The sequence below is a fragment of the Delphinapterus leucas genome, chromosome 9 (assembly GCF_059928025.1).
Source record: "Delphinapterus leucas isolate spDelLeu-1000000601 "Yukka" chromosome 9, BTC_Dleu_Yukka2, whole genome shotgun sequence".
In the NCBI taxonomy this organism is placed as follows: Eukaryota; Metazoa; Chordata; class Mammalia; order Artiodactyla; family Monodontidae; genus Delphinapterus; species Delphinapterus leucas.
The window spans coordinates 18,278,274-18,303,243 of record NC_143137.1 but is presented as its reverse complement, the minus strand read 5'-3'; the positions used below and the strand labels follow the sequence as shown (position 1 = coordinate 18,303,243).

General features: G+C 42.2%; 1 protein-coding gene and 1 long non-coding RNA gene across 2 annotated transcripts in view; one reads left to right on the top strand and one right to left on the bottom strand.

The window, feature by feature from the left end:
- LOC111178175 (uncharacterized) overlaps positions 1-5,159 on the bottom strand; it is a 64,538-nt gene extending 59,379 nt beyond the window's left edge. The window contains exon 1 of the long non-coding RNA XR_016394278.1: positions 4,854-5,159. This is a non-coding gene — a long non-coding RNA (uncharacterized LOC111178175). The remainder of the gene's footprint in view (positions 1-4,853) is intronic.
- A 46-nt stretch (positions 5,160-5,205) lies between these two features.
- The window catches only part of BPGM (bisphosphoglycerate mutase), a 32,372-nt gene continuing 12,607 nt past the window's right edge, over positions 5,206-24,970 (top strand). Inside the window, exons 1-2 of the mRNA XM_022580715.2 lie at positions 5,206-5,373; positions 17,343-18,004. Of these exons, the coding sequence (XP_022436423.2) occupies positions 17,404-18,004 (601 nt within the window). The 5' untranslated portion in view covers positions 5,206-5,373; positions 17,343-17,403. The remainder of the gene's footprint in view (positions 5,374-17,342; positions 18,005-24,970) is intronic.

Below are 24,970 nucleotides of genomic sequence, written 5' to 3'. Positions count from 1 at the left end.
ATCTGCCTTCCAGTGTAGGGGACACGGGTTCGATCCCTGGTTGGGGAACTAAGATCCCACATGCCTGGGACAACTAACTACTGAGACTTCACGCTCTGGAGCCCCCGTGCCACAACTAGAGAGAAGCCCGTGCGCCGCAACAAAGATCCCGTGTGCTGCAACTAAGCCCCAGCACAGCCAAATAAATAAATAAATACTAAAAAAAAAAAAAAAGAGCGAGAAAAGTTATCTTCTTGATTGAAACTGATTCTGATTATATATTCTATTATATATAGAGCCTTTAACAAAACATTCCAGAAATTACACTTCCAAATATGTGTTACTGCCTTAAAAGTGTCATATTGGTAGGTTATACACCCATTTTAATGATGCTGCATGGCTCTAAACAATTCTGTAAAGCCTCTTAGAAATTCGTTTAGAACCAGGTTGTAACCAAACCAGAAAAACAGACTTATTGCTCTCTACATAGTCATACTTTATAAATCCCCAAAGCTAAGGAACTATGTGTAACATTGTTAACTTTATGCAGGCTTTATGAGAACTTCCTTTTATGAGTTTGACCTTCCAAGGCATATAGTGAGGACACTCTGGGAAGAAAACTAGCAAATGTTGGGCAGGGGTGAACAAAAGCTAAGTTGTCTGATTCTTTATCAAAGAACGAGGGTATATTCTTTTGGCAAAGAGGGAGCCAACTTGGGAAATCCAGAGGCAGAAGAAATCCTTGGACAGTCAGGAGGGAATTTTTTGTTTGTTTGTTTGTTTGTTTGTTTTTGCGGTACGCGGGCCTCTCACTGTTGTGGCCTCTCCCGTCGCGGAGCACAGGCTCCGGACGCGCAGGCTCAGCAGCCATGGCTCACGGGCCCAGCCGCTCCGTGGCATGTGGGATCCTCCCGGACCGGGGCACGAACCCGTGTCCCCTGCATCGACAGGCGGACTCCCAACCACTGCGCCACCAGGGAAGCCCGGGAATTTTTTTTTTAAGGGAGCAGATAACCAATAAATCTTAGGATACTGACAACAAATTTCTCACAGAAAAAAAAAAAGAAGAATGAAGTTATAGCCATCCGTTTTTAGAAGAAGTAGGAAGCATGGTGGGGAGAGTTCAAATTTCAGAACCAAGTCAAACTCAGACTTTCTAATTAGCTGTGCAGGTTTGCACAGATTGTCTCTGTGCCTTACTTTCCTCATCTGTAAATTGGAGACACATATGCCAGGAGTTTTGTGAGGTTTTATTAATTGAGCCCTGATTTCCAACCCCTCCCTCAATTTCTTTCACCTCAATACCTTTTCTTCAGGTTGAAGAGCAGGAAGCTCTGGGGGGAGCAGGGGTGAAGGGGCTACCCTACAGGAGCTTTCAGGCTTCCCTGGCTTCAGCTTTCTTAGCTCTGCAATTCCAGGCCACAGAGAAAAGAATGCCTGGCGACTTTATCAGCCTCTCTGCAGAGAAGGCCAGCAGCCAGTACCTTTGGTTCAACAGACATTCCCAGAGCACCCTGTCATTTAAGGAAAGCAGCAGCACATTTACGTCCCTGAATCTTTGAAAGAAACTGAAACAACCTCAACGCCCAAGAGTAGGAAACTGGTTGAACTGTGAGACATAATACCCAAAGGCACAGTCACCTGATGGAATTTTAATCGAAGAAGAATATTAAATGACATGAGGAGATGTTCATAATGAATTAAGTAAATATTGCCATGAACCAGTATATATACTACGGATTCCTGTCTTTTTTTTTTTTTTCCCTTTCTCTTTCTTCCCTTTGCGATACAAGGGCCTCTCATTGTTGTGGCCTCTCCCATTGCGGAGCACAGGCTCCAGACGTGCAGGCTCAGCGGCCATGGCTCACAGGCCCAGCCGCTCCACAGCATGTGGGATCCTCCCAGACCAGGGCACGAACCCGTGTGTCCCCTGCACCGGCAGGCGGACTCTCAACCACTGCGCCACCAGGGAAGCCCGGATTCCTGTCTTTTTAAAATAATTGATTTATAGGGAAAAAATAGAAGGAAATAAAAATTAACAATAAATTCTAAGTGGTAGGAATGTGGGTGTTTAAAATTTTTTCTTTTCTAAGCCTTATGCAATAAACATAATAGTTTTAATATAAAGTATAATACATAAATCTGATATAGCATTTGAAAAACAACTCCACAAGGAGAAATTATGACAACTTCATTCACCCCTTGATGCTCCACGTTGTACAGTAGGGAAATTTCATATAGTTCAGACTTCCCAATACCAGAGGCTCCCAGCCCCGCAGTGCATCTGTACTCTCTTTGGCATTCACATCTTGACAGTCACCTCTCTGGGTGGCAGCAAGATAACTAAGGAAATTCCTGTCCTGTAATCTCTGCAGGAGGCCAGGTCTCCATGTGAGTAGAGAGCAGGGAAAGGGGAGGAAAGCACAAGGCCTAGACTTTCTTGAGTTCTTAAAACAAGAGTACATGTAAGTAGTTAAAACACTTTACATTTATCATTACTGTAGTTGTTAAGAATAACTACCATTTACTGAACACTTTCCTTGTGCCAGGTACATCCTGCATTATCTCATTTAATTTTCACAATGGCCACTTAGATATTATCCCTATTTCACAGATAAAGACACAGGCTGAGGTCAGACAACGTGCCAAAGTTCCCAGTGCAAGGAAGTAGCAGACGTAAGGTGTTTCAGAGGTTGCAAAACTATTTCAACATGGCCTCAGTTATTCTTTGCACTACTCTGTGAGATGAGCATTCTGTTTTAACTTGTAAAATGAAGGGACAGATGGCTTCAAAGTCTCTTCTAAGGTTCTACATGGCTGATCCCAAAGGGCATTTCCAGTTTTTCGTTTCAGTAGAGGGGTCGTGTACTGAATAGGTCAATAGGTGGGAGCCAAACACTTTGGGCCTGTTACACTAGATTACGGGGAGCATATTTTAATCTGACCCTGAAAGACGGTAGCGTGTGGTGGGAGACTAGATACTAGCAGCAAACAACCAGATCATAACGATAAGATTGTCAAGGAGACAATCTGTAAAGGGGATATAGGATCAACTACTTTCTGGAGTTTGCTGGAGGGAAGGAGAGAGCCAAGGCAGAATAGCCTAGGTCTCTGGATGATGTTTTGATGCATGGTGGACCAGCTCAACCCCACCTGCAAAGGCCCTGTGTAAATAGCTGTGAAATTTAGGCCCAGTATGTAGGCTTTCATAAAATTGTATTTTATTCAGGTCCTGAATAAGACAATCTGCTACTAATTCTTAAAGTACTATATGTGTTAACATTGACTTTTTGATACACTCACATAACAGAAAGAAAGACAACATGGCTATAATACTTTACTGCATTTTCATTTCTTATTTGGATGAAAGTGGGACTACACCAAAAGTTGTTTGAAGTAGTGAACTGAGACCCTGAGTTATTTTCATACTATCTATACTGTTTGCTACATCACAAGTAAATTTTCATGACTGGTCTCAATGGAAATAAATTTTCAAATTAGTAATCTTGATTTAAAAAAATATTGCTTTTGTGTGTGTGTGTGTTAGGGGGGAGCAAGAGGCAGCAGGAGAGGAAGCATTTTCCCCAGAATTATGAATTAGCAACCTTGGATCCTTGCCCAGGCTCTGCCCCCAACCAGCTAAGTAATTTTGAATAAACTTCTTAAATTTCAGATTCCTCACCTGTACAAGGAGATTCTAAAAGGCAGGTGATGTTTGATGTTGTTAATGTTCTATGTGACAAACCAGCATTCCACTGGTATACATAACAGTAAAACAAAATCCAGTGAGCCCTTAAGTCCAGATAAGTATCGCTAAATGCTATAAGACTGACACTTGTCTTTATCCTGTCTTTATCCTCCAGAGTATGGATGGTGGGCACTCTAAGTAGGAAGCTTTGATGTTACACTAGCAGAAAAGGTTTCCCTTCACTTTGTCCTCACCTGGTACAGAGAAAAGGAAGAGGAAGTGGGTACGAGTATAGGATTTGGAAGCTGCATTCTTGGGAGTCAAGACCGGAAGCCGCCTCCTCCAGTTGCTCTGACCTGACCTCTAGTTAATCCCGTACAAGTTTAATTTGACTGTCCCTAGATGGTACCTATCACCTGCTGGGATCTGTCAGTCCTTGGATTTGTGCTCTCCCAGAAGTAAGGGTCTGTTCTTTGACATCCTAGGAGGAATTGTTATGCTCTAAGAAGGATAGAGGAGATACAGGACTAACTACCAATGCTTACATCTTAACGAATTCAATACATAATGTGTCACAGGGTTAAAAATGTGGAAATTAGCTTTTCAAATTTATGTTTAATTATTCTGAGGACCTGCTTGGCCATCACGTATCTACTGGACTTGTTATGAGGATGAAATAGGAAAAACTCAAAAGAGGATACTAAACACTAGGTAGGACAGCTTTTAGAAATCAAGAAGCAGAATTTCCCATGTGGTCAGGCAAACAAACCAATCATTATTTTCACACCCACCCAAAGGTTCTGACACTTTATGCTTCAAAGGCTTGTGTGGTAGTTCAATCCTACTTGAAGAAGCTTACAAGGCCCTGTACCCAGCTTCGAGTATTTTCATAGATTTCCCTTGTTCAGTAACCGTGGCCCCCCAATTTATCATTCTCATATCACTCCATTCTCTCTTCGTCTGTTCTAAGCTTTTAGTGCCTTCCATGTTCACTGTTCTTCCCCCAACCAAAATAATCTCGGGGGATTGCCTAAGGGGAAATCCCTATAAAAGTATCAACACTAGGAGAGAGTGAGGACGAGTTACTGCCCATAAATCGGGCACTTTAAAGGCTTTTGCTTTAATCACCGTTTAGGACTTAAAACCATGAGGAAAGGAGGAGCTTTCCTCCGCGAGGAGTGCCCACCTTCATCCGCCGACTGCAGTTTCCCAAGAGTAAAGGAAGGCATCACCTCATCACTTCCAAGATTCCGTCGACCCTTCTCTACGTTGGCAGGTATTTCCTTCACGACGCCAAACACGTTCTAACACCTCGACCGCTTAAGCGCTCCTGAAGTTTTCCAATTGCCGTGGCGACGCTCCCGGCTTTGTTTTTCTACTTCCCTAGGCAGAAGCCCGCCCACTAGCGTCAAAGCTAGCTCCTCACTGGCCCGAAAGTGTGCTCGTCTCCTCAGCAAGCCATTTAGAGCCTTACTTTCTACGCCGGGGATTTGAAAAACGGAAAAGACCTCGACCTGTTCCTGGGAGTAGGGTGGGGCTGTGAATGAGTGACAGCTTGACCCTCCAATAGTCAGAGCCATAGGACCTGCCCCTTGTGGCTCCGGGGCTAGAAAAGAGAGTCGATGCCGGCAGCAGCGATGAGTTTTGGGAGGTACTGGCAGCTTGGCGGTTCCGAGGAGCGGCTGCTGCTGGTGGCCTTTTTGCAGGTGAGTGGTTTTAATATTGCTGTTGCGAACGTTTCCATTTCTCAATGATGTGGTGGTTTATTTTGGCGTGCGGGAGGGCCAGTTCCTTTCCTCCCCGGGTTCAGTCTTTGATGGGAGTCTGGCACTCGCGCGTCCACCCCTCAAGCTCCGACCCTCACTTATCCCCCAGGTCCCGCTCAGCTGTCCCTTTGTCAGAATAAGCCTCTCTGGTCTGACAGCCGAAAGGAGGATTCCGCTTGGTAGAGGTACCTTGACGGCAAGAATAAACGAATTGAAGGGAGTGATGAACTCAACTCCCCTGGACGTCTGAGGCACGGGGTGACAGAGCCCCGTAAATAGTAGGGCTCCCACTGGAAGGGAGCTCGGTGTGTTTTCAGGGCTGTGCCACTATGTTGAGGGCCATGGCAGACCTGGCCCTAAAAGTCTCAGTAGACAGAAAAAACTTGAACGTCATGAAAGGAGAAAGGTGAATATCTGCAATGGTTTATGGAGGGTTCTAGTCTGGAGCTAAATCACAGGTTCTTCGAACCACTACAAATGAAAAAATAAGTGTATTTCTTCTCCTTTCGAAGGGATGGGGGCCATATTACTGGAGAAGGACAACAGAAATGTGTAATGGAAGTGAAGTTCACAGTTAACGTTTTAAGGATAATTGGTTGTTAGTTAACTTATTGTAACTCTCATTCCCCTACCACCTCCCTTCCAAATTATGGAGGCTTTATAGCTTGTGAGTGGTACCAGAATGTTAACTGACTGAATGCACACTTTTGGGGAAAAAAATCAAATGCTATCTTTCACCAGTAGCTATTAGGGTTTTCTATAATGAAAGCAGAACACATGTCATTTTGTCTTTTATTTTAAAACTGTCTTCCCTGAGGCCAGGGGACTAGGTTTGATCCATCTTTGTGTTCCTGTAGCACCTCACACACCACAGATGCTACTCAATTGTGGTGGGGTTGAGAGAAGCATAATTCAAACAAATGGTGTCATGGAAGGAGCTCTGAGTTGGCAGTCAAGGCACCTGGGTTTTAGTCTTGAAGCTAGTTGTGTGATCTTAAATCATTTCAGTTATCTGTCTCTTAATTTTCGCATCTTTAAAAAGTGGATGTCGCATTGGATTATTTCCAAGGTCCATGCCTGTGTTCAAAGTCTGTTTTAAACTAAAGATCCTTAGACGTTTTCCACCACAAGTACATCAGCAAAATCTCATTGCAGTAAATTCCTAACCAGTCTGTTAGCAAATAAAAGTTCCCAGCTACAACAGTAGTACCTGTTCTTTTGTGTCCATATTTAAACCAAACCAAGTGGATCATTGTAGAAAATTTGGCTTCTGTCCAGAATGAACATTGTACAGAAGTATAATGTGGCAGAAAATGTCATCCTTTATTCCATCACTCAGAGGCAACCACTGTTGGTGTCCGGGTTGATCTTTCAGTCTGTCTTCCTCTTTTGCCTCCTATGGTTGGTTGAAATTAAGTGGCATGTTTCATTTTAAGTAATGACATCTAAATTCAGCCATGCCCTCATCTTTGTGTGTCTGGTGCCTAGAGCAGAGAGGACATGCCAGTGTCTGAACTGTTAGGTCACTTGAACATCCTTGGAATGAAATCTGGTGTGAAGGGATATTTATATGGGGAAATAGGACTAAAAGTATCACTTAATAACAAAACTCTTTAACAGAAACTTGACCACAAATATGGATAAAATATAGTTTATAAAATGTAAAATAAATGTTAGCCACTTCACTAAAGCATTTGGATTGTAGAATATTGCTTAGTATTTGGTATGCTTCTAGGACTGTATCTTACTGGCAACGCCTCTTTCCTGAAACACAACATTTGATTGCATTCCTACTTCCACTGTCTAATTTAACCTTTTCTCCTTACTGCCACCCTCATTTTGCTTTATTCCCAGCTTTTACTTCTGCTCATACCATCAGCAAGTCAGGATCGCTCTCAAGGGCCTGAGGTCTGTGTCAGTGTTCATGTGTTAGTCAAAGTCTGCTCCATTCAACCCAGAATACCTCACACTCTTTGGTAGACCACTTCACCATAATCTCATTTAGTCTTCTTCATAGCCCCTTGAGAATAGTAATTAGATAGGAAGGAGGTGTCACGAGTGGGTGTTGTGCACATCAGTGATGCCACGCAGGCTGGAACAGGCCACATGCCCCAGGCACACACATATGCCATTACACGTGTGTCCCTTTCCTGTGAAGAGGGGTCTACCTGCTATGGTTTGTTACCTTTGTAACAAGTGGTTAATAGGTATAAAGTTGGAGAATGACAGGGTAATAGTGTCTGGAAAACACCTGTAAGTAATAGCGTTTGCTCCTGGTAAAGAGTTGTTCTTATAATGCAAACACAAATGGAACAGTTCCCATAAAGCTTTAGGAAAAGTAATAGATTATGGAACAATAGGTACTTTTGGATATAGTCATGTTTGAACTTTTCGTAATGAGCTGGGCTTGGGGAAAGGCATATTTTAAGACCCTAAGGAACTGAGCTCCAGATTTTATTTCCACTGTTCCTTTTTAATCTATCAGAAACACGGTTAACCTCTCTTTTTCCTATCCTCACATCTAGCCAGCCTATCTTTATAGAGTTAGATCCCTAATGCAGCAGAGGTTAAGAGTTGTTCAAAGGTATGTAGTGAGGATTTGGACCAGGGAAAACATCCAAGTGGTCTAGGGTAGGATTTGAATATTTAATATTTAAGGGTAAGCTTTAGCTCAAAGCAACTCTGGCTCTGCATGCCTTATTTTATATTACTTCAACATTATATCATTGATCACATTTCTTACTCAATTTTGAAAACAGTAAACAAACTGTTTAGACTGGACTTTATCCTTTAATTTTCCCCACCTGTTCATGAGTTGCCATACTAGAGTATTAGACATTATTTTTCAAACACCTGAGGAAAGGAGGAAGCACTGTCCTAGGAGCATTGGTTTGGGAGAGAGGACGAGACTCAGTTATGGTGGGTGAGGGAGAGGTACGTGAAATTATATGGTTTAATGAGGAGCAGGTGTAGGAGGCAGCAGCAAGATTTTTAGCTACATTTGTTGATACTACCTAGAGATTCTGGAAGTATTGTAGAAGTAACCTCAGTAAATGCAATGGCCTGATGTGTACCAGTCTCCTACCTACCTACCCACCCTCTCCATCCCTACCTTGCCAAAAGGATGCTAATCTTGAAACATAACCCGACTTTACGGTGACATTTATGGAAAGGATATTTTTTACCCTGTCGCCAATTTAGTTGGGAAAAAATGCATATACGTATATGTATTTCAAAAGGTCTTTGAAAATATGAGTCACCTGCAAATTGTGTTTTCTTCAAATCGCCTATTTGTTTCTTTTTTGCCAAGGCAATTCCATAGCACCCATTCCTGAGCAGGTATACATTCACCTGAATTGTGAAGCATTTATAAAGATGTCTAATAAAAGTAATGCATGTCAAAATGACAGATTATATTTTTGAAGTTGGTTAACAAGATGAATAATTTTTTCCCTCTTCTATCTTGAACCCATTATTAAATAATTCGATGAAGCAAAATAAACTACTCAGACTGATTTAAATGTGCTCAGTACTATCTTCTGTGAGGGATAAAAATAGTTATGAATGGGATTCCATTATTCAAGGCACTTGCAGTTCTGGCCAAGAATGAAAGCAGGTGATTTAATAATGTTGGGATTATCCCATGACAGGATGCTTAAAGGTTCAAAATGCTGATGTGATTAGTAGATCTGAATAATCCCAGCTAGGCCAGGGTTTGGCAAACTAAGGCCTTCTGACCCACTACCTGTTTTTGTACAGTCCCCAAACTATGAATGGTTTTTAATGGTTGAAATAAATCAAAGTATAACAATATTTCATGTGCATGAAAATTATATGAGATTCTAATTTCTTTGTCCATATGTAAAAGACAAAAAAAGTTCCAATATGTTTATTGGAACACAGCCTTATTTATTCATACATGCATTGTTTATGGCTGCTTTCAGCAGAATTGAGTAATTGTAACAGAGACCACATAGCCCACAAAGCCTAAAAAATTTACTCTTTGGCCTTTTACAGAGAGAGTTGCCCCCACCTGAGCTAAGCTGGAGTGTCTTTCACATCATTGCCTTTACCCCTTTTCAAGAGCCATTATGCTTGTCCAGGTCTTCATTAAATGTTACCAGAATGGTTGCAAAAGCCTCACAAGTATTCAAATCCCTGGTTTTCCCATCTCTCTTACTTGTAAGTGCTGCCTGATCCTCCTAAAATACACATTATTAACCCTTTAATGATGTCCCAATACTTACAGAAGAACCTGTGTTCTTTGGCACAAGGGGGCCACTATTCAGTCTTATCTTTCTAGACTAGTCTCCTCCTACTTCCTTGTTATACCCTATACTTAGTTTAAGGTGGTCATATAATTTTCCAGATGGGACCTTCAAGTGTGAAAGGGGCCCTATAATAAGTATGTTGGGAAAACAGGCCTAAACCAAGACTGTTCTAGGCAAACCAGTTTGAATGGCTCACCATTTCTCCATAAACACCTATTCCCTTGCCCTCTACTCACTGTTCCCTTAGGCTGGAATTCCTTTTCTTTTTTCTATAAATCTGAATCTTAAACATCCTGGAATTCTTTTTCTTTTTTCTATAAATCTGAATCTTAAACATCTTTTCAAATTCAGCTTAAATAGTGTCATGTCCATGAAGCATTATTCAAGTAAAAAATCTCTCCTTGGGGCTTCCCTGGTGGCGCAGTGGTTGAGAGTCTGCCTGCTGATGCAGGGGACACAGTGCCCCGGTCCGGGAAGATCCCACATGCCGCGTAGCGGCTGAGCCTGCGCGTCCGGAGCCTGTGCTCTGCAACGGGAGAGGCCACAACAGTGAGAGGCCCGCGTACAGCAAAAAAATCTCTCCTTTTCCATCTCCCATGTACATGAACTGCTTTCTCATGATGTGGGTTAATTTCTGCTTTAGTGATACACACACGTATCTTTTCCCCCATTAGTCACTTGGAGACATCATTCATGTTGGATTCTATATTCCTCACAGGCCTAGCATTATGCCATGTTCAAATGGAGTTTGTAACACGTTTGAAGAATGAGTTAATTGACCAGACTTGGTAGACTGATGAGTATTTGGGAATGTCAATGTATAAATCATCCATTTTAACGTAATTTAAGTAGTGAGGGTTTCCAAGGACTGAGGACAGAGCCTTGGGTGCCAATATGGCGGCGGAGCAGAGTGGGTCAAGGCATATGTATAGGCTTTGGGGTCCAGCCTGCCTGAGATTGAAATCCAGCTCTGCCAGTTACAGTCTTTGTCATCTTGGGCAAGTTAACCTCACCTCTTAGGTTTCTGCATCTGTAAAACAGGAGTAATTATAGTAACTTCTCCACAGAATGGTGGTTGAGGATTTAAATAGTCCCAAGCACACGGTGAGCACTCTGAGAAAGGTAGCGGCTATGGTGTTATATGCTGTCTTCATCGTCATAGTACTGTTGCTGGCGGGCAGAAAATACAGATTCAGTAAGAAAGAGAAAAAAAAACATCGTATATTAACGCATATATGTGGAATCTAGAAAAAGGTACAGATGAACCGGTTTGCAAGGCAGAAATAGAGACACAGATGTAGAGAACAAACATATGGACACCAACTGGGGAAAGTGGTGGGGCGAGGGGGTAGTTGTTGTTGTTGGTGGGATGAACTGGGAGATTGGGATTGACATATATACACTAATATGTATAAAATAGACAACTAATAAGAGCTTGCTGGGGCTTCCCTGATGGCGCAGTGGTTGGGAATCCACCTGCCAATGCAGGAGACATGGGTTTGAGCCCTGGTCTGGGAAGATCCCACATGCTGCGGAGCAACCTAGGCCTGTGCACCACCACTACTGAGCCTGCACCCTGGAGCCCGTGAGCCACAACTACTGAGGCCCGTGTGCCTAGAGCCCATGTTCCACAACAGGAGAAGCCATTGCAACGAGAAGCCTGCGCACCACAACAAAGAGTAGCCCCAGCTCGCCCCAACTAGAGAAAAGCCCGTGTGCAGCAACGAAGACCCAATGCAGCCAAAAATAAATAAATAAATAAATTTATTGGAAAAAAAAAAAGACCTGCTGTATAAAAAATAAATTAATTAAATTTAAAAAAAAGAAAATATAGATTCAACACTGGGACATAACAATAGAAGAGCTGGGAGAAATGCAGCACCAAAATCTTAGAAGATTTTTTCTTCCCTTGATAGAAATAGTCAGCTTCAGAGGGGTCAAAGCAGTGTAAGTCCTGAGTAAAGATGGTCTTCACTTAGTAAGAAGTAACCAATCAGCAGTCTTTTGAGAGCATTTCAGTAGAGTGGGCAAGGTATAAGTTAGGTGTCAGAGGACTAAAAAAGTAATGGCCAGAAGGAAGGGAAAAACAGCCAAGAGGAAGCGGCAGGAAGATGAGATGCAGCGTCATGTAAAAGATATGTTTGTTTACTAAATTTTTCTCTTTCAGCCACACCATACTTTAAAAAGGAAGGAACTCTGGGGTATGGTAATTTAGTGACCCGTGTGGCCCTTTGGGGGTATGAAGTAAATCATTGACTAAAATTAGTGCTTAATTCAAGTGCCAGTAACCCTTGCCAACGGATAAATGAGGACCCTTAAGAACCAACTCCAGCGTGGTGAGCTTTACCAAAAGCAACACAAAAAAACAAAGCTTGATTTTTAGAAAGGATAGTTTTTAATTCTTAGCATGGCACCTTATTATAAGTTGGGGGTGACTATTGCCTGACTTGACCTTGTGATTTGAGGTTCTTCAGGCAGTCATACGCCGAGCCCTCCTTTATACTCACCTTGTTTGTGTGCATTTCATGAAATGTCTGCCTGGGTTGGGGAGACAAGCTGTGACTGGAGATTCTCCTGTGAAGGGAAGCCTAGTGAGCCTAGATGCTCACACCCAGACTCACAAATCTTCCGTGGTGAGGCAGAAAGAGTGCGGGTGTCAGAGGCACAGACCTGGATCGCAGTTCCAATTCCATTTAGTGGCTTTGTGTTTTTGGACAAGTCAATCAGTGTCTCTCTTTTCTCTGTGGAGATTATTATGGCCTTTCATGTTTAGTTGTCTAGTTGTTATACTAAACTGTAACAAAAGAAAAATATAATGGATGATTATTCTTGGCGCTGCCTTTGCCATCAAATACATTGGAATTCTTGAGTTAAAGCTTCCTAAAGTCTCGGGCCTGACTATTTTTGCTTTGGTAGTTACCACTAAAAATGTCAGGCCTTAGCCTTATTGGCACAAGCTAATCCTTTTTGCCTAACTTTGATTCAGTCAACACACCTACTAAGTACCTAGTATGTGTCAGGTGTCATGCTGGGTTCTAGAGATGGGGCAGCGAGTCAGACCAACCTTGATGCAGCTTACAGTCTAACAGGGCACACAGATGTGGAACAAGTGATCTGTCATAAGTGACCCATCACAACGGCACCTAGTGTCCTAAAGCAGGGGGCTGTGGAGGCACCTCACCACTTCCCAGTGGGTGGGAAAGAAGGGCAGAGAAGTCTGCAGAGGCTTTAAAAGCATTGTCCTCAGACCAGCAGCCTCAGCATCACCTGGAAGCTTGTTAGAAATACAGATTCTCAGGCCTGCCCCAGACCTATTCATTCAGGCTCTGGAAGTGGGGCCCAGCAGCCTGTTTGAACCAGTCCTCTTGGTGATTCTGATGCACATTAAAGTTTGAGGACGACTAGCCTAGAGGAAATAACATTTAAGCTAAGCGCTAAAGCTACACCTGTCAATACAGTAGCCACTGGTCACGTGTGGCTACGGAGCCCTTGAAATGTGGTTAGTCGAAATGGAGATGTGCTTTAAGTATAAAATACACATCAGGTTTCAACTTACTAAGAAAAAAAGAAAGTAAAATACCTCATTCAGAATTTTATATAGATCATATGTTAGAATGATAATCTTTTGAACCTAAAGGGTTAAATAAAATGTATTATTAAAATTTCACCTATTTTTGCTGCTTAGTACGGCTTTTAGAAAATTTTAAATTACAAATTTAAAAAAGCCACTTATATGTGGCTTGCATTGCATTTTGATTGGACACAGCTGATTGAAAGGATAACTAGCAGGCCCCCAAAGCAGGGAGGGACTGAAATGGGGGTGGAGGGGAGGGGGGTTGGGTGAAGGTTCTGTGTAGGAGACAGTGTGTGCAGAGGTCCCAAGGCCAGAAAGAACATGGCATGTTCAAGGAAATAAAACCAAAGTCTTGCAGGTCACATTAAGGATTTTGAGCTTTGTCCTAAGATCAACAGGAAGTAATCTGAGGGTTTTAAATAGGGTACTCAGTTTTCAGGAAGTTTGTAGCTAATATATGAGGGCAAGAGAGCTACAGCTGAATATTGCAAGGCTCAGAATCAAAGCTCCCCCCACCTGCCCAAAAGATGGTGGGGATGGAGGCATTTGGACAGGAAGTACTATTGAGAGGGAGGGAGCGGGACCCTGCTCGTCAGCAGCCCCTGCCCCAGGATACGAGGCACGAACACCCCTGCTGAAGAGAGAAGCAGACACCTGGGAATAGTTTGGTGTTCAGTTCATTTTCAGCTTGGTTAAAGTTGAGAGCTAGAGGAAACATTCCAGAAGAGTCCAAAGTTGAGTAGGAGTTTGATTACAGAGCTGGGACTCTGCAGGGCACTGGCGAAGTTTTGGTGAAGAGAGGGTCAGGGACAAGGAAGCCTGGCACACGTGGGGATTAGAGGGTCTGTGCTTTGAAAGAGTGTGCTGGACAACTACAGAGGAAGGCTGGGGTTAGAGCCTGGAGGCTTGGGGTCTGACCGGCTCCAGGGGGCAGGAAGGCGGGGCTGGGGGGTGGTGGTCCTCATTCACCTGAGGCCTGGAGGAGGTTTCTCTTTAAGTCACAGTCATACACTAGCAGACTCAATCTACCCTCAGAAATGTCTTGTTTAGCTCACATTTTTTAAATGTATTCAAATTAGTTGCTAGTATTTGTATTAGATATCACATAAAATTCACATTTCCAGTTCTTTTGAGAATTGGAAGATTGAGGACCCCAGTTCTCAGTCTCACAGAGAAATGGGCTGGAGCTAAGTAGCAGCTACTCCCTTCATTTTTCATTTGAGCTTCTGAGAGCTGAAATGATCACATTAAAAAAAAAGACATTTATTTACCCTAAAAACAAAACAGAATCCACAGGTTCTGTCTGGTCTGAGTCTTGCATTCTCTCCAGTCTTTGTTTTCAGCAGCCCTGGCTTCTCCTTGTTCTCCAGAAAAGTTCTAGAATGGTACCCTTAGCTCAGCGAGACCAGATTATACAAATGCTTTGTCCATGCACACATCAATGTCCATTGCTTCCATCAGAGAAGCGCATGTTCCCTGCAGTTCAGCACTTTTCCTACCACCTTGCAGCCCCACAGCACTGCTCCTCACAGATCTGCCTGAAACTTTAAATGAAACTGACTACAGTGTTATGTTTGTTGACACTTGACATACCAGCTCCCACAATGATTAAATTGTAAAGAATGCAAACTATAAACCTCAACAGCTCCTTTGTGAATATTCAGTAGTTAATTAAATGGCAAAGATCAGTTGATAGCAAGGAGGAGAGAGGGAAGGGACTTTCTGTTGACCTGAGGTAGATGCTGCAGTTTGGTACCTTATCCTGTATTCGCCCTCTGTACACCGGAGTAAAGCGCAGGTGGGTATTTATTTGTAGAGTCCTTGTGGCTGTAGCACTATTTCTCTGCTCCAATATATATATTTTGAGGGGAAGAAACAGAAATTGTTTTATTCCTTTAAGTAAGCAAATAGAGCAGATTAAAATACTGCTGAGCTTGGTGATTGTTGCCTCAGTGTTCATGATATTATTGCTACATTTTTTTTGTTGCCTCCATATAGTTTCTAATCAAAAGATGATGGAGAAGTGCCTCTGCCTATAATATTTGTCTATCACACCTTCTTCATTTGAAGGGAAAGTAGCTTCATCAGCCTAAGGAGCTCTTGTTTGACAAGACACAGTAAGGGCTGAGGTAGAGAACAATTGATAACTTCTCTTTTCCCCATCCCCCTCCTCACCACCACCGAAAACAAAACAGTAAATGTTGCGTGGGCATGGATCCAGTTTTTGATGGGCCTGAAACTTCTAGTACTTAGTGGATTGGGGTGGGCCCTTTACAAAAAAAAAGCAATACAGGAGTGTCTTCTGCTGATTAAACACACACACACACACACACACACACATTCTCAACGATGTGAATTCATTACTGAAACTTGAGCATCATTAGTTTCATGATTATTCCTCTTCCGGGCACCGGTAATCCCCTAGCCAAACACTGCCCAGTTCTTTCATCCCATTCTCTGTTCTTCTGCCACCCGATGCCCATCTGGGCTGAGAATAGAGACATTGCTTTCCCTCTGGAAAGTCTTAGCTCTGCAAGGTACCTTCACCTGAGTCCTTAGCCCAGCTTCTTGCAGTGACCTGATGCTTCCCCACTTCACATGCACTAAATAAAGCGTCAAATTTTATTGATACCTGATGAGAAAGGGAAGTCATAAACCTAACCATTGTAGCCTTTCAGCCACTTGCAAATCACCTCAATCTGCTTCCTCCCTTGGGCCCTCTGTTGGCCCTCCACTGAAATTGGAAGCTTTGTTTTAAAGACATTTTCCCCCCTTGAGAATCTCTAGGAATTACTAAAGGAAGGAAGAAATTAGATCTAGATTCCAATTAACTTTGTCATTGATTGTTATATAACTGTGGGTGAATCACAGTTTAAGTGGGACAGAAAATCTCCAGTTAATGGAAGTTGCCAAGAATGGCAGAAGCCCAGGCCCTGATGTTCATATAATCTCTACTCTCCAGTGTGGAAAGTGCTGGGCTGGAGGTGGAAAGCGCTGGGCAAGTAAACTGAGCCGGGTTTGTCAGTGTAGATCTGTCCACTGCAAGGAGAGCGAGGCAGGCTGATGCAGCCAGTCCGAAGATTCTCCAGGGGACAGAGTGGGCCCAGCAGATCTTTGGGCTGGCAGCTTCACTTAGGAAGTTCAGAAACACTTTAGGGTTGCCTGTCCCTCTTTACTAGAGTCTTCGCCTGCTGAGATGTGGCTGGCATGTGTAGGACAGCTGAAGGGTTGGGAGAAGGAGAGGGGGGCCTCCTTATCAGTGTGCTTCCTTTCACTCCTACAGACCTGCTTCTGGTAATCTGTTTCTACAGGCAGCATCTCTCAGCTGCTTAATTTGATAGCTTGTTTTGCATCCAATTTATTCCTGCCAAAAACTCTATCTTGAGGCAGGTGAAAGATTATTTAGGTGAGTACCATATTGGGTGTTAATGTTGATTTAAATCATTTTAATGTTTAAATGTTGAACCTTAGGTTTTCTTGTATGTGATGTAGCCTGTGGCATTGAAGAGCTAGTTGCCACCAATCAATGATTTACATACCAGATGAATGTGGTGGTTTATTGAATTAACATGTTTAATAACTTCGATAATAAGACGAGACTGGTAAATTATTTCTCCACCAGAGGGGGAAACAAAATGAGAAGGGTGCCTTCAGTCTCGAGTCAGCTTCTCAGACCTGGGAGTTCCCAACTACGAGTCATCCTTTTAGACACCTAAAGCTCATTCTATTAAATCCTGTCTCCTGGAAGCAGAAACTGCCTTTTGATCTGGTGGAAGTGTAGCATATGCCAATAGAGTGAAGTGTTCTGTTGTTTTGTGTCATACAATTAACTTTCTACCCAGCCATCAGAAAATTTGTCAACTAACTAGGTTCCCTGTAATTATCTGTAGACTCTGCCTGGATGTGCCACAGTATGTATGAGTTGCCGGATGTCTGATGTCAAAACTGTTCAAGGAATCATTCCAGTGTGTTTTAGAAACTGGCTGTTGAAAAGTTGTGCTTCCACCCCCAGGTGGTTAGTTGAATGAAGAATATAACTTATACTTTTTTTCTTCTCTTTCTAGATGTATTGCTGTCACTGAACACTGGCCCATTGGAAAGCACTAGAGAAGCTCAGCCATCAGTATGTCCAAGTACAAACTGATTATGTTAAGACATGGAGAGGGTGCTTGGAATAAAGAGAACCGTTTTTGTAGCTGGGTGGATCAGAAACTTAACAGTGAAGGAATGGAAGAAGCTCGGAACTGTGGGAAGCAACTCAAAGCGCTAAACTTTGAGTTTGATCTTGTGTTCACATCCATCCTGAACCGGTCCATCCACACAGCCTGGCTGATCCTGGAAGAGCTGGGGCAGGAGTGGGTTCCCGTGGAAAGCTCCTGGCGTCTCAATGAGCGTCACTATGGAGCCTTGATCGGTCTCAACAGGGAGCAAATGGCTTTGAATCACGGCGAGGAACAAGTGAGGCTGTGGAGAAGGAGCTACAGTGTGACCCCACCGCCCATAGAGGAGTCCCATCCTTACTACCACGAAATCTACAACGACCGGAGATATAAAGTGTGCGACACTCCTTTGGATCAGCTGCCACGATCCGAGAGCTTAAAGGATGTTCTGGAGAGACTCCTTCCTTATTGGAATGAAAGGATTGCTCCTGAAGTATTAAGTGGTAAAACCATTCTGATATCTGCTCATGGAAATAGCAGCCGGGCACTTCTGAAACATCTGGAAGGTACCATCTTTATGCTACTACTTACTGAAGGTTGCTACTGGGCCTTAATCTAGAAAGGAACTGGTTTCTAAGCTAATAATGCACAGTTTACGTAATAGACTTTCCTTCCCTATTACCTTTTGTCCTTTCAGTCTTTTCAGGATCCTTTTGTTCTATCAGTCAAAAATCCTGGGCCTTTTACATTCGTGTTATCTGAAGCAGTGATTCTCTAACGTCAGCAAGCATTAGAATCACCTGGAGGGAGGGAGCGCTGGGACCACCACTGGTTTCTGGCCGCACCCTTGGAGTTTCTCAGTCTGTAGGCCTGGGGTGTGGCCCAGTAATTTGTGTTTCTAAGGAATTTTCAGGTGGTGCTGATAATAATGCTTGGGCTTCTCCAAGTGCTTGAGAACCACTGATCTAAAAGATTCTGTGGCTTTTGTTTTAACAAGGTAAGAGGAGGCTAGGGAGGGAAGAAATTTTTGTAGAAATGGTATGCAAGGTAAGTTTTTTTTTCTTTTGAGTCTTTCAAGTTAAATAAAATCATATAGACTTCAGTTTTGCTCCCGTTCTTCCAACTTTAAACAATCATTGCTGTGTTTTCAGACCTAGGTTTCCTGAATAATTGTTTTGTTCCAGTCTTCTCTTTGTTCCAGACCAGGCTTAGTCATCGACTGGGAGAAAGTTCAGGAGAAGGAAAATAAAAAGATGGCTTATTGGAGATAATTAGTAGCCTTAATTTTATTTTAACTCCTTGATGTTATGTTCTAGAAAGTACTGTGTTGTTACCTTCCTCTTAAGTAACATGAACTAAATGAACTCCTCTGAGGACTTGAGCTCACCAGTTTTGGGCACCAGTGATTGCACAGTGACACCTTCAGGGGGTTTCTCCCTCCCCTCTCTCCCTTCACTAAATAATCCCGGACGGTTGTGCGTTTTGAGTGATCTGCTCTGTCTGGTGTTTTCCTGTCTATCGTCACTGTCAGCAGTTAGCCCACTGGCGTTAGAATGCATTTCTCCAACATTCCCTTTTCATTCTGCTTTACTTTTCTATATGAGGCTGTGAAAAATGAAAAAGTTGACCTTGCACATGAAATAAGTGAAAATAGGTTATTGTTAACAAAATGAACTGATCTTTATAAGATTTTAATGTAAACCTTTTAGCATGTGTTTTTTTTCCCCCTAGTTTTTATAACATGGCCAAGAGCCAAGTCATTATTACTCATATACCTGACCTCCATTCATTGTGCAGAGATCTAAAATCTACAGGCTTTATTGGCTATTTAAAACATCATTGGCCAGACATGGCACTTGATCTGTTTGTGTATGTGTATATATCTTATTTACTCAACTATATAAATGGTATTATTCTTCCTTGTTCAGAATAGTCATGTATTTGATTAAATATCTATATATAACTTCATCATTACTGGATTTATTGTAGTACTTTATTGTTTGAAGAAGAGTTGACGCTCCTCTTAGGACAACAACAAACTGAAATTCAGAATTTCAAAGTTTCTGCCAGAAGATGTATTCTCTGTCTCCATGCCAATTCCTTTTTTCCAGAGATGGGACTTAGATCTCTTTGTGGCCAGATTCCCTTCCCTTAAGAAAAGGCCATCATCTCCTTCAGGATCCTCTTTTCTTCCCCATCTCAGCTAGGAAATCCTCCTTTTAAAGACAGTTTCCTGCTGGTTAGTACCATTTACCCATCTTCAGGTTTAGAGCACTAAGATTATTCTGCAGCCCCGACCATAGCGTATTCTAGATACCCCCTTCCATTAGTGTGTTGGTAACATAACCATTTGTTACTGTTATTTTTGAAAGAAATAGGAAGGTTTAACAAATGGTGGTGAAGAAGACTGCCACCATTGTAGGGATGCAGGGAAAACTACCTGTCGAGGGCAAGGTAACATAGAAAAGCTGACTGTCTATATTTGAGGGAGGTTTTGAAACCATTAATAGTTTATTGAAAAACAATCAAATGGTATAGCTGCTTGGGAAAACAATCTGGCAGTTCCTTGACGGTGACACATAGAGGTACCATATGATCCAGCAGGTCCACTCCTAGGTACATACCTGTATTCATTTCCTAGTGCTACTGTAACAAAGTACCCAAAACTGGGTGGCTTAGAAAAACAGATAATTGTCTCACAGTTCTGGGAGCTGGAAGTCCTATATCAAAGTATTGGCAGGGTCCTGCTCTCTCTAATGACACTAGGAGAGAATCCTTTCTTGCCTCTTGTAGTTTCTGGTGTTTGCTAGAAATCTTTTTTTTTTTTTTTTTTTTATGGCCACGCTGTGCAGCATGTGGGATCTTAATTCCCTGACTGGTGATTGAACCTGTGCCCCCGGCAGTAGAACCACTGGACTGTGCTTAACCACTGGACTGCGAGGGAAGTCCAGAAATCTGTAACGTTTCTTGGTTTGTAGATGCATCAGTGCAACCCTCCATCTTCACTTGGTGTTCTCCCTGTGTGTCTCTTCTTCTTGTCCAAATTTTCCTATTTATAAGGACACCAATAATATTGGACTAGGGCCTGCCCCAGTGACCTCATTTTAACTTGAGTACCTCTCTAAAGACCTGTTTCCAAGAAAGGTCACGTCTGGGGTACTGGAGGTTAACTTCAGCATATCTTTTTTGGAGGAATGCAGTTCAACTCATAACAATACCTAAGAGAAGTGAAAACATATGTCCACACAAAAACTTGTACACAAACCTTCAAAGCAGTATTACTCATAATAGCCACAGCCACAGTGTGGAAGCAACCCAAATGCCCATCAACAAGTGATTAGATAAGTTAAATGCAGTATGTCCATACAATTAAATATTATTCTGCATTAAAAAAATGAAGTACTGACACGTGCTATAACATGGATGAATCTTGAAATCATGATTACATGAAAGAAGCCAGGGCTTCCCTGGTGGCGCAGTGGTTAAGAATCTGCCTGCCAGTGCAGGGGACACAGGTTCGATCCCTGGTCCAGGAAGATCCCACATGCTGTGGAGCACCTAAGCCTGTGTGCCACAACTGCTGAGCCTGTGCTCTAGAGCCTGCGAGCCACAACTACTGAGCCCATGAGCCACAACTGTTGAAGCCTGCATGCCCAGAGCCCGTGCTCCATAACAAGAGAAATCACCACAATGAGAAGCCCGCACACCGTAACAAAGAGTAGCCCCCGCTCGCCGCGACTAGAGAAAGCCCTGCGCACAGCAAAGAGGACGCAACGCAGCCAACAATAAATAAATAAGTAAATTAATTTATTAAAAAAAGAAAAGTCTGCCCTGTTTAAAAAAAAGAAAGAAAGAAAGAAGCCAGTCACAAAGGATCATGTATTGTAGGATTATATTTGTATAAAATCTCCAGAATAGGCAAATCTATATAGACAGAAAATAGATGATTTGTTTCCTAGGACTGGTGTGGAGGGGAAGAGGGTGGATTGAAGAGTGACTGCTAATATGTGCAGGTTTTCTTACTGGGGTGGCGAAAATGTTCTAAAGTTGACTGTGGCGATGGTTGTACAACTCTGAACATGCTAAAAGCCATTGTATATGTTAAGTGGGTGAATTGTATGGTATGTGAATTATCTCATTAAAGCTGCAAAACAATTTAACCAATGAGATTTAAAGATGAAAGGATTTGACATTGGCCTAGAAAGCAATAGTTTAGGGTAAATACGTGGAAGTGACAGATAACAAAGGAGATATGCATGGATGTGGAGTATAGAATAAAGAAAAGAATTAAAACACAGCTTTGACCATGGGGGCAGAAATGTGCTTACAGGGATTACTGAGAAATAAGCAGGCATTTATCCTCAGGCTTCATTTAACTTTTCTTCTGAAGGTCTTTTTTTTTTTTTTTTTTAATTTGGATGTACAGAACTAAATTAACTTTCAGAGATTAATGAAGTAGAAGCGACATTAAATTATAACTCCTATCCCTATCACTATAAATAGGCTATATAGAAAATTTTTGGAGGGGGTTTTTTTTTTTGCAGTACGCGGGCCTCTCACTGTTGTGGCCTCTCCCGTTGCGGAGCACAGGCTCTGGACGCGCAGGCTCAGTGGCCATGGCTCACGGGCCCAGCCGCTCTGCGGCATGTGGGATCCTCCCGGACCAGGTCACAAACCCGTGTCCCCTGCATTGGCAGGCGGACTCTCAACCACTGCGCCACCACGGAAGCCCCTAGAAAATGTTTTTATTTGGGGGACAATTGATTTAAAGCAGTGGTGTTCATACTGGAAGAGGTAAATTGTACAAAGAGTAGGAAGTATGTGTAGAGAAAAGTGTGAGGCTGGCAGATGCCTGAAGGAGAGGAGAAGGGAGGTGAATGGGAGGGAGACAGGGAATAGAAATGGTAGGCTGGTGGCCAGGGAGGATGGCAGACATTCAGGGAAAAAAACTGGCAGAAAAGTCAGAATATACCACTAGGCACAAGCGAATAGCTGGGGAAGCAAATGAAGTGGAGTGAGGATTGCGGTTTGTCCATAGGAAGACATAAGAGTGGTTTGTAGTCTCAGCTCAGCCATCCTGGGGAGGAGAACAACTTTGTTCCCTTTTGGCCTATAGTACCCCCTGGTGGTACTGTTGTTAAGATTCATCAAATTCTTTGATGTTGCTGAGATTCCCTGTACTAACTTCCATGCCTCACATGGAAGAATTACTTCATGTGCCTGAAATAGACTGGACTAGATTTTAGGATCACATCATACATTAGTTGTCATCTTTTGTTTTAGGGGTCCTCTAAAGGCCAATCTCCACTAATAGAATTCTCTTGCAGTGTGTACTGAAAAATGAGATCCAACTATTCTATGTCACAGCTCTAAGAATTAAGCATAAGTCACTTTCCCAAAGATCAGAAGAAATAGTGTGTTATTTCTCCCATCATTTCTGTTAATTTAGTGAGATTTCAGCCCTTTTAAAATTTATTGTAGACGTATGTGCTCACTGGAATAAGAATACTAGCATCTGTCTTCTAACTTTTTTTTAATGTTATTATTTATTTAGTTTTCTTATTAGTCATCTATTGTATACACATCAGTGTATACATGTCAATCCCAATCTCCCAATTCAGCTGACTACCACCACCACCATCGCTTTCCCCCCTTGGTGTCCATACGTTTGTTCTCTACATCTGTGTCTCTATTTCTGCCCTGCAAACCAGTTCATCTGTACCATTTTTCTAGGTTCCACCTATGTGCGTTAATATACGATATTTGTTTTTCCCTTTCTGACTTACTTCACTCTGTATGACACTCTCTAGATCCATCCACGTCTTTGTAGATGACCCAGTTTCGTTCCTTTTTATGGCTGAGTAATATTCCATTGTATATATGTACCACATCCTCTTTATCCATTTGTCTGTTGATGGGCATTTAAATTGCTTCCATGACTTGGCTATTGTAAACAGGGCTGCAATGAACATTGGGGTGAATGTGTCTTTTTGAATTATGGTTTTCTCTGGCTATAAGCCCAGTAGGGGGATTGCTGGGTCATATGGTAATTCTATTTTTAGTTCTTTAAGGAACCTCCATACTGTTCTCCATAGTGGCTGTATCAATTTACATTCCCACCAACAGTGCAAGAGGGTTCCCTTTTCTCCACACCCTCTCTAGCATTTGTTCTTTGTAGATTTTCTGATGATGCCCATTCTAACTGGTGTGAGATGATACCTCATTGTAGTTTTGATTTGCATTTCTCTAATACTTAGTGATGTTGAGCAGCTTTTCATGTGTTTCTTGGCCATCTGTATGTCTTCTTTGGAGAAATGTCTATTTAGGTCTTCTGCCCATTTTTGGATTGGGTTGTTTGTTTTTTTAATATTGAGCTGCATGAGCTGTTTATATATTTTGGAGATTAATCCTTTGTCCGATGATTCATTTGCAAATATATTTTCCCATTCTGAGGGTTGTCTTTTCATCTTGTTTATGGTTTCCTTTGCTGTGCAAAAGCTTTGAAGTTTCATTAGGTCCCATTTGTTTATTTTTGGTTTTATTTCCATTACTCTAGGAGGTGGATCAAAAAAGATCTTGCTGTGATTTATGTCAAAGAGTGTTCTTCCTATATTTTCCTCTAAGAGTTTTCTAGTGTCCAGTCTTACATTTATTTGAGATATTTCTTGTTTCTTGAGGTAGGCTTGTATAGCTGTAAACTTCCTTCTTAGAACTGCTTTTTTTGCATCCCATAGGTTTTGGATCGTCGTGTTTTCATTGTCATTTGTCTCTAGGTATTTTTTGATTTCCTCTTTGATTTCAGTGATCTCTTGGTTATTTAGTAATGTATTGTTTAGCCTCCATGTGTTTGTGTATTTTACGTTTTTTTCCCTGTAATTGATTTCTAATCTCATAGCATTGTGGTCAGAAAAGATGCTTGATATGATTTCAATTTTCTTAAATTTACTGAGGCTTGATTTGTGACCCAAGATGTGATCTGTCCTGGAGAATGTTCCGTGCACACTTGAGAAGAAAGTGTAGTCTGCTGTTTTTGGATGGAATGTCCTATAAATATCAGTTAAATATATCTGGTCTGTTGTGTCATTTAAAGCTTCTGTTTCCTTATTTATTTTCATTTTGGATGATCTGTCCCTTGGTGTAAGTGAGGTGTTAAAGTCCCCCACTATTATTGTGTTACTGTCAATTTCCTCTTTTACAGCTGTTAGCAGTTGCCTTATGTATTGAGGTGCACCTGTGTTGGGTGCATATATATTTATAATTGTTATATCTTCTTGGATTGATCCCTTGATCATTATGTAGTGTCCTTCCTTGTCTCTTGTAACATTCTTTATTTTAAAATCTATTTTGTCTGATATGAGTATTGCTACTCCAGCTTTCTTTTTGTTGTTGTTGTTGTTGTTTTGCTTTTTTGCAGTACACGGGCCTCTCACTGTTGTGGCTTCTCCCGTTGCGGAGCACAGGCTCCAGACGCGCAGGCTCAGTGGCCATGGCTCATGGGCCCAGCCTCTCCGCGGCATGTGGGATCTTCCCGG